This window comes from Oreochromis aureus, linkage group 23, assembly GCF_013358895.1.
Source record: "Oreochromis aureus strain Israel breed Guangdong linkage group 23, ZZ_aureus, whole genome shotgun sequence".
Lineage (NCBI taxonomy): Eukaryota > Metazoa > Chordata > Actinopteri > Cichliformes > Cichlidae > Oreochromis > Oreochromis aureus.
In genome coordinates this window covers 13,110,251-13,128,890 of record NC_052963.1, presented here as the reverse complement: position 1 = coordinate 13,128,890, position 18,640 = coordinate 13,110,251, and the positions used below count along the sequence as shown (strand labels likewise).

The 18,640-nt window shown below is 39.2% G+C and overlaps 1 protein-coding gene across 1 annotated transcript; it reads right to left on the bottom strand.

Annotated features, from left to right (window-relative positions):
- Positions 1–522: 522 nt before the first annotated feature.
- On the bottom strand, positions 523–868 carry LOC116327344 (uncharacterized protein in ribF 3'region-like). Its single transcript, XM_031748911.2, has 2 exons — positions 688–868; positions 523–606 (listed from the first exon to the last, which is right to left on the bottom strand). Exons 1-2 carry the CDS (start codon positions 865–867, stop codon positions 523–525), a joined length of 264 nt encoding a protein of 87 aa, XP_031604771.1. The 5' UTR covers position 868.
- Between the last annotated feature and the right edge of the window lie 17,772 nt (positions 869–18,640).

Genomic DNA, 18,640 nt, shown 5'->3' with positions numbered 1-18,640 from the left:
GATTACAGTGATGCACTATGTTGGACTGGTACACAGGAGACTGGTATTCATGGTCAATGTTAGGTTACATTCAGGGTAGCAGACATCAATTCTATTTAAATATCTCACGTTTTTATCCTGATTAGACTCACTGAAGTCGACCCTTTATACTATTCTTCTAGTTTTTAGTGTATAGGATAGACCTGGGAAATATATGGCCTCTAGACCACATCCATTCCTCTGACTGTCCCTGACCACCTCAAACACTCCAGACTTTAACGACTTGTTTGAACCCACAACAGTCTAGATTTCTCTCACTAAACAAAAAAAAAACAAACAAAAAAAAAAGGACTGAGAAACAAATATTGTACTTAAACTAGAAGCAATGTAGCAAAAGCACTTACCAGCAGCAGCAGATGATAAAGACAGAAAAGTTAACACTAAGCAGAATTGAGCTCAGTCTGTTGGTGTAGCCAGTGGCGGTCCAAGCCTGTTTGGCGCCCTGGGCGAACACTCCCTCTGGCCCCCCCCCCACAAAACATATTAAAGATTGTACATTAACAGATAATCCCCAGCTTGGCGTTTTTTGGCCAGGAGAGGCTCTGAGCAGCCTCGATACACCGGGATCTGCATCACAGCAGTGCGTTCAGATCAACCTTTAAATTATGTATATTTAGTTAAGAGAAAAGAAAACTACCACAAACTTACATCCAGCCTGTTGCAGACTTTCAGGACACGCAGTGTGTTCTTGAGGGCATTCTCCAGGGGGGTGTTGCCAAAGCAACAGGTGATCCCCAAAATCTCAACATTGGGGGCCGCAAGGGCCACCATGATGGCCTGAGCATCGTCCACCCCAGTGTCCACATCAATAATCAGCTTCTTCTTCATCCTGTAGTTAACCGAACAACAGATCAGCTCTCTTTAATGTTTCAACCTTTTGCAGTGAAAAACTTGGCAAATGATGGAGTAAATACTGGATTTAGGTGGTCAGAGTTTAGCTCCAAAAAAGCTAAACTTACTTAATAATTGCAGGGTGTACAGAAAGTTGTTGTTGGACCCAAGGTGGCTGCAAAGCTAAAGAAGGTTGAAGTTATAATCCCCCTCCCATCACAGCCACCTCACCTGCAACCACTTCCTCATCACCTCACCTGTTTCCACTCCCACATCAGATTAAACCATTCTTCAGACTAATCTGAATCCAGTTTGGTCTTATGACTTTAAGCAATGGTGTTTTGGCTGCTGCTCTGTTTGTGACCATCTGTTCTCTAATTTCCCGTAAAGGGCTCATGCTAGCCTGGTCTCTGTAAGTGTTTTTTTTCAGTCCCTGTATTCTTAAAACTACATGAAGCTTCAGTTTTGTTTGAGTTTCTCAAAGTCATAAAACACACAGCAAACATTTCTCCGGGTCTAGGATCTTTGCGTTGTATTTTATTAAAAAAATATGATGTCCTAGTAAACAGCATACACACACATATTTACAGGAACAATAACTATATAACTAATCAGACTAATCAAACTAAAGCCTGCTCGGGAGCAGGTTTACTTTATGTAAACAGGATTAGATCGCGGCCACTCAGGTATGTCCGCTGCAGTTATATGAAAGCAAGAGCGACATTTCTCCACTGTTTTACCATAAATAAATATTATCAATGTAACTAAAGATAATGCAGCATTTGATTCTTTTATTGATTGCATACAGATACATACAGGTCATTTCCGAAAAAAAGGGAAATGTACTATTAACCATTCTATTACATGTAGTAGATCATGTCAGATGTAATTCATATTTTAGAGTAGTAATAGTAAATTACTACGTGCAATCAAGATGACAGACCACGGCTATAAAAGCGAAGGTGGATTTGGGAAGTCTGTCGCAGCCATGTCCTGTCCGTTTGTACGCGAGCAAGGAAGGTGCAAGATTGATAAGGAGAGTTTACAGAATTTAGCGTATATTGCGGGATAGACGGGATCCTTTAGCTCAGCGCGACGGTGTGCTCATAGAGAGATATCGATTCTCCCGTGAGGGTATTATTTACTTTCTTCCTCCCCTTTCTCTCTCTCTCTCTCTCTCTATATATATATATATGTACATATATATATATATATATATATATATATATACACTTACTGTACTGTATATACTTACTCCCGACTTACTGTGCATGCTTCAGTCACCCCTTGCATGGGAACAGGTAAAAGTGATGGAGTGTTATTCAAACTACACACATAAAACCCACAATGTCAATAAATGTCACAGTACAAAAGGGGTGTGACGAGGGGTGCAGGACCACCACCTGTCTTTATTTGCTCTGCCCTTTTCTTGGTTGCTGTTATAAACAAACAGATTATTCCAGGGTCTCTTGTCATAGACTAAAAGCAATATAAGTGATAAATATTACCATACTGTAGAATATTCCTATATTTCACTTTTACTTGTTCCCATGTTCTAGTGGGTCCTGTTGTGGCTCTAATGTGAAAGAGGATATGATGTAATATAATATAATGTGGTATAATATAATATCACATGATATAATGTAATATCACGGATCACTTACGAGTTTAATTTGTCAGCAACTTTCTGCCAGCCCTCTCTCCTTGCTTTTGCAGCCTTTGCAGTGTTCCCCTGCGTTTTAATTAAACTCTGAAACTCCTGATATCCCTCAATCAAGAGTTCTTGCTCTGCTGCCGTGAGATACTGCGCGCGCTCCTTCGACATCTTCGCCGACCAATCACAGGGTTGCCGATCAATGTTTCTACTATCGATGCGTAGCCCCTTTTAAGCCACCCAGTGATCTCAGATTACTTCAGCCAGCTATACTAATCGTCAACAACAGGTGCGTTCGGAGAACCGGATTAGCGAGCTCAAAGTTAGCGCGATGATTTGATCTTGGATGTGTCATTTGATCTTGGATGTAGTAAGCGAGGTACGAAGAACGGGCCCCTGGTGAGAGGATCTTGACAAGCGTGTACTGCTGACTGAATCATGAGTGAAATGGTACCAGAGAGCAGCCTTCTGAAAAGAGTTTGTTATGTAAAAGGAACACTCTCCAGATGAGCTGTTTATAGCATCTTTTTTTTAAACTCCCACTGGTTGCAGAAGTGTCGTCTTTCAGAGAGCAGCAGAGAGTTAAATTACCAATAGTTGGCACTTTCAGATGAGTTTTAATAGAAATTCCACACCTTTGTTAAATGCACTTTGGTGCTTGGCTGTCTCTAAAGCTTTTTGTGTAATCAATACCTGGATTTTATGAAAAGCACTGCATTTATAGGCTTGAAGAAGGCTGCTATATACTGACTGTTAGCAAAAAGAAAAATCTTTTTTCGTTTCACCTGTATATTCGTATTAAAAGTGCTGAAAACCACTTTTTAGCATCTTTAACTTTTTCCACCATTAACAAAGGACTGCAAACTGTTAAGGTTCAAAAGTTGGAGAAAAGGAGTACGGAGGGCTCACAAGCAAATAACAACTCTGGTCCAGAAGATGTGATCAAAGCAAAGATTTATTGATAACACGCGTGGAGTCCGAAGCTGGGCAAAGTCAGCAATCGAACTGAACTCACAATGATTAGACAAAGGTTTTATATGGGTACAACAACAAAGCCCCCTCTTTTGCAAAAACAGACAAAATACAGCTTACGTCCGTCTAAACCACAAAATGTTCCTGCTAACTTTAACATAGTTTAAAGAACATTACGTCTCATCTCCATCCCGGTGTCGCCCCACGTACGCTTCCTTATCTCCCCGTAGATCAGGTGTACTTCCTGTAAGCATCTGACAATCTGCCGGCACAATTTGCAATTGCAGCAAAAACACATCTTCACTTCTTACCTACCAAAATAGATCTATTATGGTGTGTATGTGTGTGTGTGAGTGTGTGTGTGTATGTGGGTGCCTGCTGTGTAGGCTATGTATGTGTCATGACCTCGTCTGCACGCCAGCTCACCTCACACCTCTCGTCTTAGCCAGACATAAGGCCTGTGCACATACACAGCTGAACTCTGTGTGATTTCTAGGCTAAATGTCACACTCAAACCATGAAGGAAACTTACTCAAACTGAACATAACTGAAACTTAAGACTTACTCAAAAGGATATAAGGTGTAAATGATAAAAACTTAAATCTTAGCTCTAAAGGATATAAGTAATAAAAGATAAAAAATCACTCCAGGCGTATGTCATGTAAGCAGGTGTGTTGCCATTCCTTTCAGAGCTCCTGTCCTCCTCACCGTGTATTGGCTGATCCTTAACGCCTGCCAAGAGTTTCTGACCTTCACTTGACCAGGAGCCACAGCTCTTTAATATGCTCAAATGCAATCATGTGTAAAAGATTAAAATCATTTTCATAACAAAAGTTCTCTCTTCTCAGATCTACCAATATGTTTGCTCGTCTCTACTACAGTTCAATCATTGAAAATTACACTGATCAGCATACTTTGTGGAAATTACAGATTACATCATGGCAAAAGCATTTTTCAGACCCCTCAAAACTTTGTCTAACTTGCAGTTTTGAAAAACTGTCTGCACCTAAACTGTCCTGCAAATAGAGTTTTAGCTGCTAATCAAATGCACATTATTAAAGATCATCAGCAAGTGTGAAGCCCTCTATAAAAAACAAAGGTTTTGGCAGTTGCTGCAGTGAGTCCTCGGTGCTCTGGAGCATTCCGGTGTGTGTTAACAACAAATTCACTCTAAGGTCAGACTTTGCAAGCTTAGAGAAATTTTAAAAACAAGAACTATATCTCAGAGGAGTGTTGTCAGTGACTTGGCTGAGTCCAGGGCCACAAAGTTCTCATGACTGTGTAGTTTGTCTCTGTGTTTCTGTAAAGGACCGGAACATTGTTCTATCACCTATATGTTGAAAATGTGCACTCAAACTGTAATGTGCATGTGTGATATAGGCTAAAATCTTAAGCTGGTCCGCTGGAAATGATTACTGAATGAGAAATTATATTATTAAGTGTGCTTGTTTGGTACAGGTACATATTACAGGTGCCTTTATGTTACTTTCGCAAGGCTAAATCTGAAGAAGATGGTGTGAGTTTATAGCATAAGTGTAAAGAAATTGTCTGTTGTCCCAGCCTCTGACTACAGCTGCTTTCATGGATGGCTGGCTGGCTTATTTCAAACCTCTAAATGCATTAGAACCAACATTTATGAAAGACGTGCACTTGGTAGCCCTGAAGAAGGTCATCTCTCACTAAAAGAAAGTTTGAGTCATGGTCTGGCCACGGCTTTTGCTCACGCCACGCACCTGCCTACCTCAGCTTCAGGAGTTTTGGATTTCTTACCACTCACCACTCTCTCCTCCACACTATTGATCCACCTGTGTCATGTAAGCAGCTTAAAGGAACATTGGGAAACAATATCTGCCAGCATTCTCCTGGAACCATACCTGAACTTGTTTACTCTTATTTCAGTGACTCTGATCCCCTGGACCCTGCCATCCAATCTGATGCCCCTTTTGGTCCCAAAATCGCAGAACTGCAGTTTCCACTGTTAAAGTTTCTCTTGTTGTTTGCATAGTTGCATAAGTGCTCCAGTTTTGCATTGTTCACGGCACATGTTAATACTCACTGCTCACAGTTCACATGTAATAGTCTTGTTGCATATTCACTTGCTTTGTAAATAAACTTTATTACTTAACGTTTACCAGTGCTCTGTCTGCGTCCTTCATGTGAGTCCTTTTCTTCCGCAACAGCTTACAGCCGTGACAGTTTGTTGATAACAGATTGCAGTGTTTAAGCATATAATCTGAATCACTTTTATGAGACTAAACGCAGAGAAATACAAGCACTTCCCTGAGAGAGAGCAGGAACAAACATCTAAACCTTTGCCAGACTTTTTACTATTTAATACTTACTCTTGCTTTCTTGTACTCCTGCAGCCACAGCTGAGCTGAACAAATCAGCTGATAAGGTTTATGCTGGTGTCATGGCGAAGGTAAAATAGGTGTTCCTGCTGAATAATGATGTCAAGAGACTGCCTCTCCCAATCCTCTTTAGGTAGTATGTGTGATACACTGAGCATCACCTTTTTTCAGATAAAACATAGAAGTCGTTAGAACCATTAGCAGTAGATGGTACTGTTGTTTTAGCTCATGAACACATAAAGCTTTGATCAGGCAATGGAAAGTTTATAGAACTAAACATGAGTTAGTGTTTAAAACAAGGAAGACTGTTTGTATTTAGAGTAACCCCACCAGACTTTCACAGTCAAGTTAAAAAAGGCCTTAGATCTATAATCATTCCTCCTCCTCTCCTTCCTTCCTCGTCCCTTCTTCCACGTGTTTCTCACTCCATTCATCTTTGCTTTTTTCCATCATCCACCTTCAGCCAGTGGGTATCTCTCTCCAGTACCTGATTAAGCATGTTGATAGGAACCTGCCCTCTCTGCACTGCTCTGTCAGCACAGAGGTCAGCTTGTCTGTCTTATGTTTTGTGGCAGCGTATGCATTATCAGACAGTAGATCAGAGCTAGCCAATTATTTCTTTGGAGATTTGTAACATGTTAGATTTAAAAAAACAACATAATTTATTTTTTTTTACACTTTTTAGCTTCTATCTATAATAGCAGATATTTTTAAATTTAGAATATCTTCATTTAGCTTCATTTAGAGCAACAAGCTAAACAAAAGAAGCTGTTACGGGTTCGAAATTGAGGACGAGAGTAAAACAATGATGGTCCAGAAGAGGTCAATCAAACAATTGATTTTAATGAATGCACGCAGCGTGGAGAGGTGTAAACTGCCAAACAGTTGTACATCTCTACCCAAAATACACTCTAGATTGCTTTTATAACATCAGGGTATTGTAACGCCCCTTCTTGCGTTTACAAGCACATAATTTGCATGTACAGAACATTCATGTATTTTAAGAATTAAATGCAAACACAGAGGTTCCTCCTTGTGGCATACTCTTCCGAATATGGTGATGACCTAAGGCCTTTGAGGTCACCATGGACTGGACATCCTTCCGTCACCTGTAACTAAGCAAACTCAAATACCACAAGAAGCTGAATACATTCAGACCTTTGCTCAGCTACTATTTTACTGTAACAATATACTCAGCATATGAGTTATGATATATATATATATTTAACTCAATCATTTTAAAGTAGTTATAACTGCACCTGTAATAAACATGTTAATATTTGATTAGGATAACCCCTATAATATAAATTATAACATAATGCCAGCAACTTCAATAAATGCTTGGATGAAATGATAATTAATGCAATGACAAAGATGATGGTTATATAAAATAATCCCTATAATTCTACAATTCCCTCTCTTGACGTCTTCCAAAGACGTCACTACACCATTCCCAGGTCCACTACCTTCGCTCTGACCCTCTCTAGCCACCCCCTGACTCAGCAAATCCGACAACAACCTCATGTCCTCTAGGTGGTCCAGCAATAAAACACCAGCTCCCACTTGAAAACACTTCATGCTTAAGTGGTCTCTGCTCCTTTTCTGGGTCCCTCTCTAGTGGAAATCTTCTCCTGTAAGGGATAGAAAACAAACAACCTTTCTCTGCTATACCTTACTAACTTACTGTGTTCATCTCAGGTTCCTGTCATTATTCAAAGTTGGTTCCCAATATCATATCAGGCAAAATCACAAACCCTACTGCCACGTCTGCTTTGTTAAGCTCTTCAGTTAGACTCTGTACCGGTTTGCCAATCTGTGTGTACATGCCTCTACACTTTTAATGTCTAAATGCACATCTGGATGTATGTGCACTTGTATGTCTATCTGCATCTATGAGTCAGTGGTTTTTCAGAAAAAAGGCGTTAAAGTGAAGAATGTTTCCTGACTATTAACTCCTGATACTGGAGGGACTTTCCTGTTTGCCCAACCTCCTAGGTTTGGCCTTTTACACTTTTACTAAAGAAATTTTAACAGAGCCCAAAGAGATTTTTATTTTACTCCTGTGCTTGACAGGTTAAGCGAAGTTGTTTTTGTTTTGTTTTGAAATTTTTCCTTCTGTGTGTGTGTGTGTACATAAGTAAGAATATGATAATCAACATAAGATCCCTGGTTTGCAAATGATTTTCTGCCCCCGCTGCAGGGCAACACCATGTGGTGGTGAATCTATGTTGGCTAGTTTAATACAGATATGTAACAGTTGCTTGATTGCATGGCTCACTCAGAGTTGCACAGTTTTTATGTATGTGGAGAGTGTTTTCACAGTTTAAACATAGGTTACTCACATTTCTAGCCTGATTGTTTCCCAATAAAAGTGAAATCAAACATTACATTTGATTTTACTTATATATTATCATGTTCTGGGCTCTATCCATTATATTAACTTTATTTAATCTCCATACTCTTTATGTGTGTGAGCAACGCTTTTAGTCTTATTAAACACAACCCAAGTAAAATGCACACCATCCCCATGTCAGCCTAAATCTCCGCTAAAAAGCACACTTCAAAGTTTTCTATCTGGATTTATGCCTCCTTTGGCTTCAAGCATATACATAACATGCAAAGGTTACTGTTAATGCCAGTTAAACAAGTTTCCATTATCTACGACATTTTATTTCACCCGGCTCACCTTCACACATTTCCTGTTCACTTATTGCATATTTATCTTTAACACCTTTTACCTCAGTAGTTGCTAAGCAGAAACAAAGCAACCTGTGGTCCACCTTTACCCTGTAAAATAAACTCATATCATGTTTGTGTCTGTAAGCATGTTTTGCATTCATTCATTACACTCCCCGCCATTCCTGCAAGTTAGGAGCTGTAAAGTTAAAAGCTGCATCAAGTCCAGGCCTTTGGCCTGGCCTATATTTAAATCATGTGTGTTTGTAAGCGTGCATGCAATTCACCTGCTATGTTCTCATCTTCCCTCAACATGTATCACCTGGACACTCTCACCAGTGAAGCTTAAAACCTGTTTGGACGGAACATCAACTCTAAACAAGCACAGTTATGCATTGCGTATAAAATGAACTCAACCTGTAAATAGAGACATCACTGTTATGACCTACATCGACCTCTGCACAGCTCAGACGCCAGTTGCAAGAGCTCTCTAACATTAGAATCATCAACTGTGACTTATATAGTGTTATTTCGGTACTTTATACTTCACACATTTTGAACGTTGTTTATATGGAGAGTTCCTCTTTTTGTGTCTATATTTATTAATATGCCTTGTGCACTACAGCTTCCTGTTTTTCAGTCTGGGTGAGCACTTGTTTGTGAGTAGAAACTGGCCTCTACAAGCCTTCATTAGCAGATACACATTACAAATACTTCATATATACAGAGAAAAACCCAATAATCCACATTTCACTATTTTGTTCTTTGGTTCAGATTTGGATTCTGTATTGTTCTTCATTTGTTATTATTTTGTCATAAAATAAATCAACCAAATAACTTAAGCTGTGTGACAGCACCTTGCGTTTACGCCAGGCTGTGAACTGCCCTGAAGCTACACCCCCTTTTACCCCATTTACTTTCTCAATCTTAGTTTAAACTATTCCTGACCTTCTCCTTCTCTCGTCTGATCATCTCAAGTACGTCCTGTACCAAATTTGCTTCCTCTTTTCAAGTCCCACATTTAATTACAAGCTCTAATACATTTGCCCTATATTGCTGTCTCGACGTGTTTCCTGTCAACTTAACAGAGTTATTCTCAAAACTCAAAGCTGAAGTTCCCCTTTTCTAAGTCTGTATGTTCTACAAGAGAGCAAGTCGGTAAACAAGTTTATCATCACAAAGGTTACTAGGCAAAGGTCACGTAGACATTTGCCTAGTAACCTTAAAAGAGCACATTTCATGTAGCTAATCGCATATATTAACACCCCCCTTTTTGTGACACATCTCATGTGTTACAAACTCAAAATCCTTCACTCAGGTTAGGCAATTAAAAGAAAAGTTTAGTCCTATCACATTATGTATAAATGCTCCATAACTTCAAACCTGTGTTTAAGGAATGAAATCAAATTAATCATCATGTCAAATCCTTTCTTGGCTCCATCCACAGCCTGCATCCTTGAAACGTCCTATAAACAAAAGCCTGTGTGTTAACCAGAACATCACCTTTTATACTCACTTTCTCCACTGATGATCCAACCTGTGTTATAACCCAAAATAAACTTACACAGAACAGTTATTAATCATGTGTCCCCTCCGTTCATGGTAACTTAAGTTACATCAATGTTTCCCTTTTAGCATTTAGCATTCTATAATGTAATAACATAATCCAACCCCAATAAATAATGTTCTCAACGCACACATCAATATCCCAAAATCAGCATCCCCAGATTTAAGTCTCCCACTTGTCCTGTTTGTCAACCTTTTATTTATTTCCCCTCTTGGTCCCATCACTCACATTCACTCCCATGCATTCACACATGATATTTTTTTTTTTTTTTTTTTTTTTGATCTGCAGCCTTCTGCGCACGTCATCAGATGCTCCACATCAGCAAAATGAGCTCAATCATTTGTTTTATTTCGTTTTCCTTTTTAGGAAAATAGTTCTCTATATTTTGACTGGATTGACACGCTGCAATCCTTACTTGGTAATTTGTCCGCGCCGTCAGTTCACTCTCTTCCAGGCCTGCTTAGAGCAAAATGAGAAAAAGAGAGCTGCTTGTTAGCTCATCAAAGTACAAAACAAAATCACCTGACAGGTTTTTTCTAAGTGCACCGTTATAAAAACTATGGGCCCTTTTAGACATGTCCATGTTTATCAAAACTCCCTCTATTAAAATGAAAAACAACAGCCCCAAAAAATCTTAAACCATCTTAAATTTCACCCATTCAACGCACTGAAAACCTTGTCCAAACTGCACCGTTTTACACACAACCATGTCCCCTTAGACACTTCACCATACTTAGATTCAGCCTAACACCTTACAACAATGTGTCAACACTAATTTATACACCTCCTAATCAAATTTGCACCTCTGAACAATCTACCCCTCCTTTAAGGCCTCAATCACACACACACAGCAAGCTCCTCTGTCCACATTCACACAAGCTCTCAAACTTTTTCCATACTCAGCCATATCTCAACAATTTAACTTGGCAAAAGAAATACTTTTTTAAACCTCATGCCACTATTCAATTATTTTCATTTTCTTTCTATACTAATCACTTGTTTTGATCACTCAGTGCAAAAGCACTCCTAAGTCACCCTTTTAAACTAGTTTAATCAGTTTATTCAACATTCACACCATTCTATCACTCATACAAGTAGCAAGCCGATCTTCATTGCGTATGTTTGTGTGTGCTATTTTGCATATATGGCTTCACAGTCTCACAGACACTTTCCCATTCTCCAGTTAAAGAGTCAGTTTTCTCCGTCCCCAATCACTAACCCAAATTTTACTTCCCACCTTAAATCACAGCCCTGCTGGTCTTCCACCACCAGTTAGGGCTTGCTGTCAGGTTCCTGGACACTGTAAACAATTCAACCAGAAACTTGCCTTAACATATCCATTCATGTTAACCTGTAGTTTCATCCGACTCCTGGATCTGGAGAATTGGTCCAGGTCTGCTTGCCCCTAAAGATAACAAAACTAAGACATTTTCATTATTACCACAAGTGCTTAAATGACCCATTTCTCTGTCTCTGGTCAGAAACACCAATTATGCCAGGCATGTAAGCGTGTTCTTCCCTGCATTTTATGTTAATTGGGTGTAAACTGCTTCTTCATTAAATTAATTCATTGAGTTTCTCATTGCATTTCTATGTATTCATGTTAATGTACACTACGTGTAGCTGTTTCTTCATTGCATCCTATATATTCATATTTAATTTATGCATTTCACCACTGAGCTTTAGATTCAAACTATCTCACTTCTGATTCATTTCAAAAATATCTCACATGTAACAATTTATATGTGTGTTTTCTATTCATTAAGGTAATGACAATTATTTCTTTCATTATTCTTACCTTTTCTAATGTTTACCTCTTTGTTATGCTATGGTGGACATCCCTAAACAATTCATGAGTTCAAGTTTCAATTTTCAATCCAATTATATCCTATATTCTCGCAGTCAAACTCGTCCAGCTTCATCTCTCACTGGTCTTCTCTGCACAATGTCCTGTTCGGGCTTCAAAGCTCCAGCAAACACAGTCTCAACTCAGCTGTTGTCTTCTTCTCTGTTTCTTTACAGTCTTTCTTTCAGATTAAGTCCCAGCATGGCAAAATATCACTCAATGTCCAGTGCTCTTCCACAATTCTTTATCCCACTGTTCAACTGCCCAGCCTGTATTTTCACAGTACATCTTGCATTGAACTTCTTCTCCGCTTCAGGGACAAAGTGAGAGATCCAGCCGCACAATTTCGAGCCAAAAACTGGCTTATTTTCCCAATTCTTTTAATCTACTTTTCTGCTGCTGAACTCAAGATTGCAATGTTGAGAGAGTCCACCTGTATTGACACACTAAAGCATACAATTAGTAATATATTCATTTTTATCTTAAAACCTCCCTTTTGCTTCATCTGCCCAGAGTTAAATCTCTCTCTACTCTGGGTGCACACTTGTCACCGTGAGCTTCCCTTTTTATGGGCATGCATTTCCTGTCCCACACACACACATACTTCCTGTTGCAGCAGCCTCGGTACACAGAGCCATATTTCCTGTTCCTCAAACTAATCTAACTCCTTTGTTTTTTGTTTTCTTGACTTAAAAGCACTTTCAAACTTTAGCACATCCTACTTTTCATCACACAAGAAATATATTTCGCACTCCTTTATTCCATACACACCTTTTAAATGCTCTAACCTCTTTCAGACGCCATAAATCGTCTCACACGCACTGCCTTTCTCTCTCTCAAACTTCCCCTTTTCACTTACTCAGACAAATCACCCAGTCACTCAAATCAAATACTGACAGCATTCACACAGTTAAAATCACACAAAATACGCTTTCATACGAGTATTTTGGACATGCCTTCCATGATCAGAAAGAGCAAGTCAAAAGAAAAAGAAAAAGAAAACTGAAACCTCATAACATCACTGAAGGTCAAATATCTTCATAGACCCAAAAGTAAGCATATTATTTCCCTAGTCAAAAGTCAAACCGTTACTCACAGTAATTTTAATCTCACAGCCTTTGTGTTTTGAAACTAAAAGAGGAAGGAACAGCGCCCAATTTAAACTGCGCATGTTGTCACTCAACAACACACACACAGAAAATGTAACTGTATATATTATCTCAAACTGAAACAAAACCCATCTAAAATCCTAAAACATCTTACTTCGACACCCCAAAACACCCATCGCTTACAGACATCTTTATTAATTAAATTATCTCAAATTCAATTTCAGTTCTCAGAACCCAGGTAACGGTCTTAAGTATCAACAGTTTATGTATCCTATCTCAAAACCCCGCAAAAAGTCATACAGTCCTGGCAAGAAATAAAACTTTACTTACATATTGTAATAAACAAAACCAGCGTCTTAAGTACATGCATCAGCAATGTCTAGCAGTCTCTATAAACTTCCTCATACTCTATGGACCTCTCAGCTGCCTTATTTGCATTCTCACACACACACACAATCTAAAAATAATACCAGCCTGACTCTCAGACTCAGACAAGTCTCTTAATATATTTACACAGACGTCCTATGATTACAACTGCACAGATTTTAGGCCTCTCATTCCAAAACCTACACAATTTAGACAATTTTTAAATTAACCCTCCAAGGGACAAACTCCCTGAGTTTTTTGTGATCAATTTAACCAGTCTCGGCCCCGGACCGTGGTCAAATATCTAAGACCCTACACAATTTAAAAGCGTCAACCAACTCAACCCCTGCCGAAAAGCTCTGTTTTGGGGACATTTCACATCCCAGGCTTCCCCGAAGTTTTAAGTTAAAAATTAGACGCCCGAAACCCGGATTCTACTGACCAAAAAAGTGCAAACCACCGTCCCGGACGGTAAACTGACCCAGTCAGTGGCCTATTTTGGAGTTTCCCAAGTTCTCCACGAAATGCCAAGTCGGACTATCCCTATCCAAGGAAGATCCCGAGCGTCCTCAGGAAATTTGGAGCGTCACCTCCGAGAAATGCACTTCTTAGAACTATCCACAGTTCCGTTCTATACTATTTAATTACTTTTGAAGACACCAAAAAATCATAAACCCACCATATCGGTGTCCAAGCCCGGCTTTATATTCAATTGAGACTTTAATGTCACAAACTTCACCAATTACCTATTATTCTAAATTCTCTTTATTCTTATTCCTTTGGGACTTTAACCCGGTACCTTTAGTGAGACTCTAACTCACTTTTACTCTTTTTCTTATCATTACTTCAACTTCAACTTCTCATGAGATTTTCACCAAAATCAAAACAGACCTTTACCAGTAATTTTCAGTGAGTAGACTTTCAATTTTGTCAGAACCAATTCAGCACTGTTTGAAATAATTCAACAGGTAGTGCCTTACCTTTGAATAAGCCGGCTTATGTCCACTCACTTCGACCACTGACTCGTGTCTGCCTGTTTGAGCACCTTGGACCCTCTCAGTCTCAACCTCCACCTTTTCTCCCTCAACCCTCGGCCAATGCACCAAATGTTACGGGTTCGAAATTGAGGACGAGAGTAAAACAATGATGGTCCAGAAGAGGTCAATCAAACAATTGATTTTAATGAATGCACGCAGCGTGGAGAGGTGTAAACTGCCAAACAGTTGTACATCTCTACCCAAAATACACTCTAGATTGCTTTTATAACATCAGGGTATTGTAACGCCCCTTCTTGCGTTTACAAGCACATAATTTGCATGTACAGAACATTCATGTATTTTAAGAATTAAATGCAAACACAGAGGTTCCTCCTTGTGGCATACTCTTCCGAATATGGTGATGACCTAAGGCCTTTGAGGTCACCATGGACTGGACATCCTTCCGTCACCTGTAACTAAGCAAACTCAAATACCACAAGAAGCTGAATACATTCAGACCTTTGCTCAGCTACTATTTTACTGTAACAATATACTCAGCATATGAGTTATGATATATATATATTTAACTCAATCATTTTAAAGTAGTTATAACTGCACCTGTAATAAACATGTTAATATTTGATTAGGATAACCCCTATAATATAAATTATAACATAATGCCAGCAACTTCAATAAATGCTTGGATGAAATGATAATTAATGCAATGACAAAGATGATGGTTATATAAAATAATCCCTATAATTCTACAAAGCTAAAACATCTTACTGTTCATCACTGATCAAAGAAAACAACAACCTCAGGTTTTTTATTAAGCACTGTCAACAGACTGAGGAAGAGTCAGAGGTCTATCGAGCCAAGTATTCCTTTAACTTTAATTAGTAATGATTTCATGAATATTCACATTAAATTTTTAACCATTAGAGAAAATAAGTATTCATGGCCATCTCACAGCTGTATCAGTGCATACAGCTACTTATACTCCCTGAAAAGCCTTCAGTTGGGACAGGGACTAAAAAGAGAGAGCATATTTCTCCAATGCTGGCTTCTCGATAAATCCAGATTCAAATTTAAAATCCTGCTCCTCACATACAAGGTCTTGAATAATCAGGCCCCATCTTATCTTGATGGCCTTATAGTACCATTTCCCCCATTAGAGCACTTCACTCTCACACTGCAGGCTTACTTGTTGTTGTTAAGGTTCAAAAATATAGGGAAGGACACACAGGAGGAATGCAAGTAACCACACTGGTCCAAAGGGTAAAGACGATGATTTTAATGAAATGACACGCGTGGGAGAATGAGCGGACTCCGTAAGCAGACAGCCCCACAATCTCATCCTCCTAACATCAAAATACAGTTTTATATGCATCAGAGTATATTTAGTGACGCCCCCTCATTGCGTCATCACATACATCAGCTTCAAAACCACAAATGTTCTATTTGACAACTTAAGGCACAATTAAAAAGTACACTGGCTTCCATCTTCTCCCCGGTGGTTTCCCGTAAGCCAGCTCCGCTCTCGCATCGTGCATCTACTGCTTCATCAGTCAACTCTCACCTACACCCTAACAGTGTGTGTGTGTATGTGTGTCTGTGCGTACACGTGCGAGGGCGCGTGCATGCTGTGTACTGCGTACGTGTCATGACCTCTCACTATTTGTCTGTCTGTGCGTGCACAGAGTGTGCATCTGCTCTCTGCACCTTAGTTGACCTCAACTTAGGCAACCAACCAGGCTCAGGCCATCCTGTGTGTAATGATCTTAACTTCTATGTAAAATGTATAAACTCATTATACAAACTCAGACTCTGGTTTTGGTTTCACTTTTGCAAAGCCTGCAACTTCAAAAGCCTATAACTTCCTGTCTCATCTTGGAGTTACTCTTTCACCCTGCAGTCTGCATAAACATTAACATTAACATTAACATCCACAGTTTAAAGTGGTTCTTTTTACTGGACCTGTAATAAAAACTAATATGATACCAATATGTTTGAACATCTGAATGCATCTAGGAAAGCAACATCACTATTAACACTGAAATGTTAATGATGATTATAAAAATAGCAGCAACTAATAGCAGGACAATATTTCTATTCCTGACATTGTTCCTAGAGTATTTAAAAGTAGAATGGGAGGCAGAGCCTTCAGTTTTCTTCCGTGGAACCAGCTTCCAGTTTGGATTCAGGAGACAGAAGCTCTACTTTTAAGATTAGGTTTTAAACGTTCCTTTTTTAATAAAGAATATAGTTAGGGCTGGATCAGGTGACCCTGATCTGTACCTTCCATCCATCCATCCGCTTATCCTTCTCAGGGTCGCGGGAGCCTATCCCAACTGTCACAGGGCGAGAGGCAGGGTACACCCTGGACAGGTCACCAGTCTGTTGCAGGGCTAACACATAGAGACAGACAACCATTCGCACCTATGGGCAATTAATCAATCCCCACAAGCTGCATGTCTTTGGACGGTGAGAGGAACCCGGAGTACCCGGAGGGAACCCACGCAAACACGGGGAGAACATGCAAACTCCACACAGAAAGACCCCGGCCTGATGGTGGAACTGAACTCAGGACCTTCTTGCTGTGCGGCAACAGTGCTAACCACTGTGCCACCGTGCTGCCTTCATCTGTACCTGTATTCACCTATTTTCACTTTCTATGCCCCTCTCTCCCTCTCTACAAAGTGTTAAAATGTGCTGGAGTAAATGTCTCAGAGTTGATTTTAACCCTCAAAGTGTGATTTAAACACTTTCTGATTTAAATTGTACTCAATGTTGGAGTTATTTGACAAAATGTATTCCATCAGTGTTAATTTAACTCTTAAAAGAGAAAATTCTAAATACTGTAACTCTGCACAGAGGTTGGTTAAAAACGTTAACTCTGTCATGAGTTAACTTAACAGCTTTAACTCTACATAGAGTTAATTTGAAATCAAGTTAAGCCCAGCCCTCCCAGACACCCCCAGTGCGGGCATTTTTCTTCATCGGTTGGAGCCTCATGGAAGAACGGTACCTGCATGCAGTTCTACAGGGTAAGTAGAATTATGTCAAACTTACTAAGATAGTTAGAAACTTGTGCTATAAAATGTATTTTGTGCTTGTGGCTCACATGATTGATAATCATGGGTATGTATTCAGTATGTTGTGTTCTTTATACTTGTGCCAAATAAATGCATACTAATTGTCTAAATTTAAAAAACTCAAAATCTCCTCTCAGGCACCTTCCCCCAAAATCAATCAGAGAGGAGTATGCTTTGGGCATTGTGATGCTGTTCCCCTCGCTCAAGGATCCATATGCAGACAAAGCCTATGTAATAGTCCATATTTATACAACACAAAATTATTTAATGATGGACATAAAAATTATCTGATATTTTGTTATGAGCTAAATCTGACAAAATATTTTGTGTTTTCACTTATCCAGGAGCACTTCTATGATGCAGCAAGGGGTGCAGGATACATTTCTTGGCGTCTGAAAACTGTCCAAAGAAAGATTCGTCGTGGATCTCCAACACCACCTATTAGGTTGACAGACAGTTCTTCAGGTGGCCCAAATCTCCAAAGGACTGTGAATGTTATACACCAGCTTGATGGGGATGCTTGCAAGGAGGCCATGTCTTTGCTCAAACATACTACAGACCATTCTGTGATTTTCCAGAAGATGAAAGAGACCTTTCAGCACCGTCAGAGGTTTGTTAATGACCCAAGCAGAAGCTTCCTAGATACAAAAGGACTGGTAAGTTAGAATTCGTTTTTTTAAAATGGTTTGGAATTTGGAGCTAGCAGTTGTTTCAAAAACAATTTTCTTTCTTAAAGGTGGAGCAAGACTTCACTCTCCTGTTCGATGACGACACATCCTCCAGGTTGCTTCAGAAATGGAAAACATTCTTCAGGCCAAATGCCACAAACGAGGCTAAGAAGCTCACTTCAAGTTGCTTCACTTGATGCAGTCAGCAGAAGGTCACCCAGAAAATCTTTAAGATGATTCTACAAGTGAGTTGTATTTTTTTGTATATTAAAGGTTAAAGCTGCATTCAGTGGCAAATATTAATTTGTTTCTGTGTTTTTTAACATTTAAATTCATACAATTAAGACAAATTAAATCTTTGTCCACTTTCTCTAGTTTTGCTCTTAGAATTTAATATAAAGTCAATAAATGTCTGTTTTGTTTGTATGTTCATCCTGAACTAATAATCCTATAGATTTTTTCTTGTGTATCTCTATAAATTGATCTACT

Bases quoted from the DNA above. Each gene is read 5' to 3' on its own strand.
- LOC116327344 (XM_031748911.2), bottom strand. From the start codon at position 867: ATGAAGAAGAAGCTGATTATTGATGTGGACACTGGGGTGGACGATGCT. The intron at 607-687 runs GTAAGTTTGTGG...GCTGTGATGCAG, and splicing joins AAGTCTGCAACAGGCTGGAT to ATCCCGGTGTATCGAGGCTG.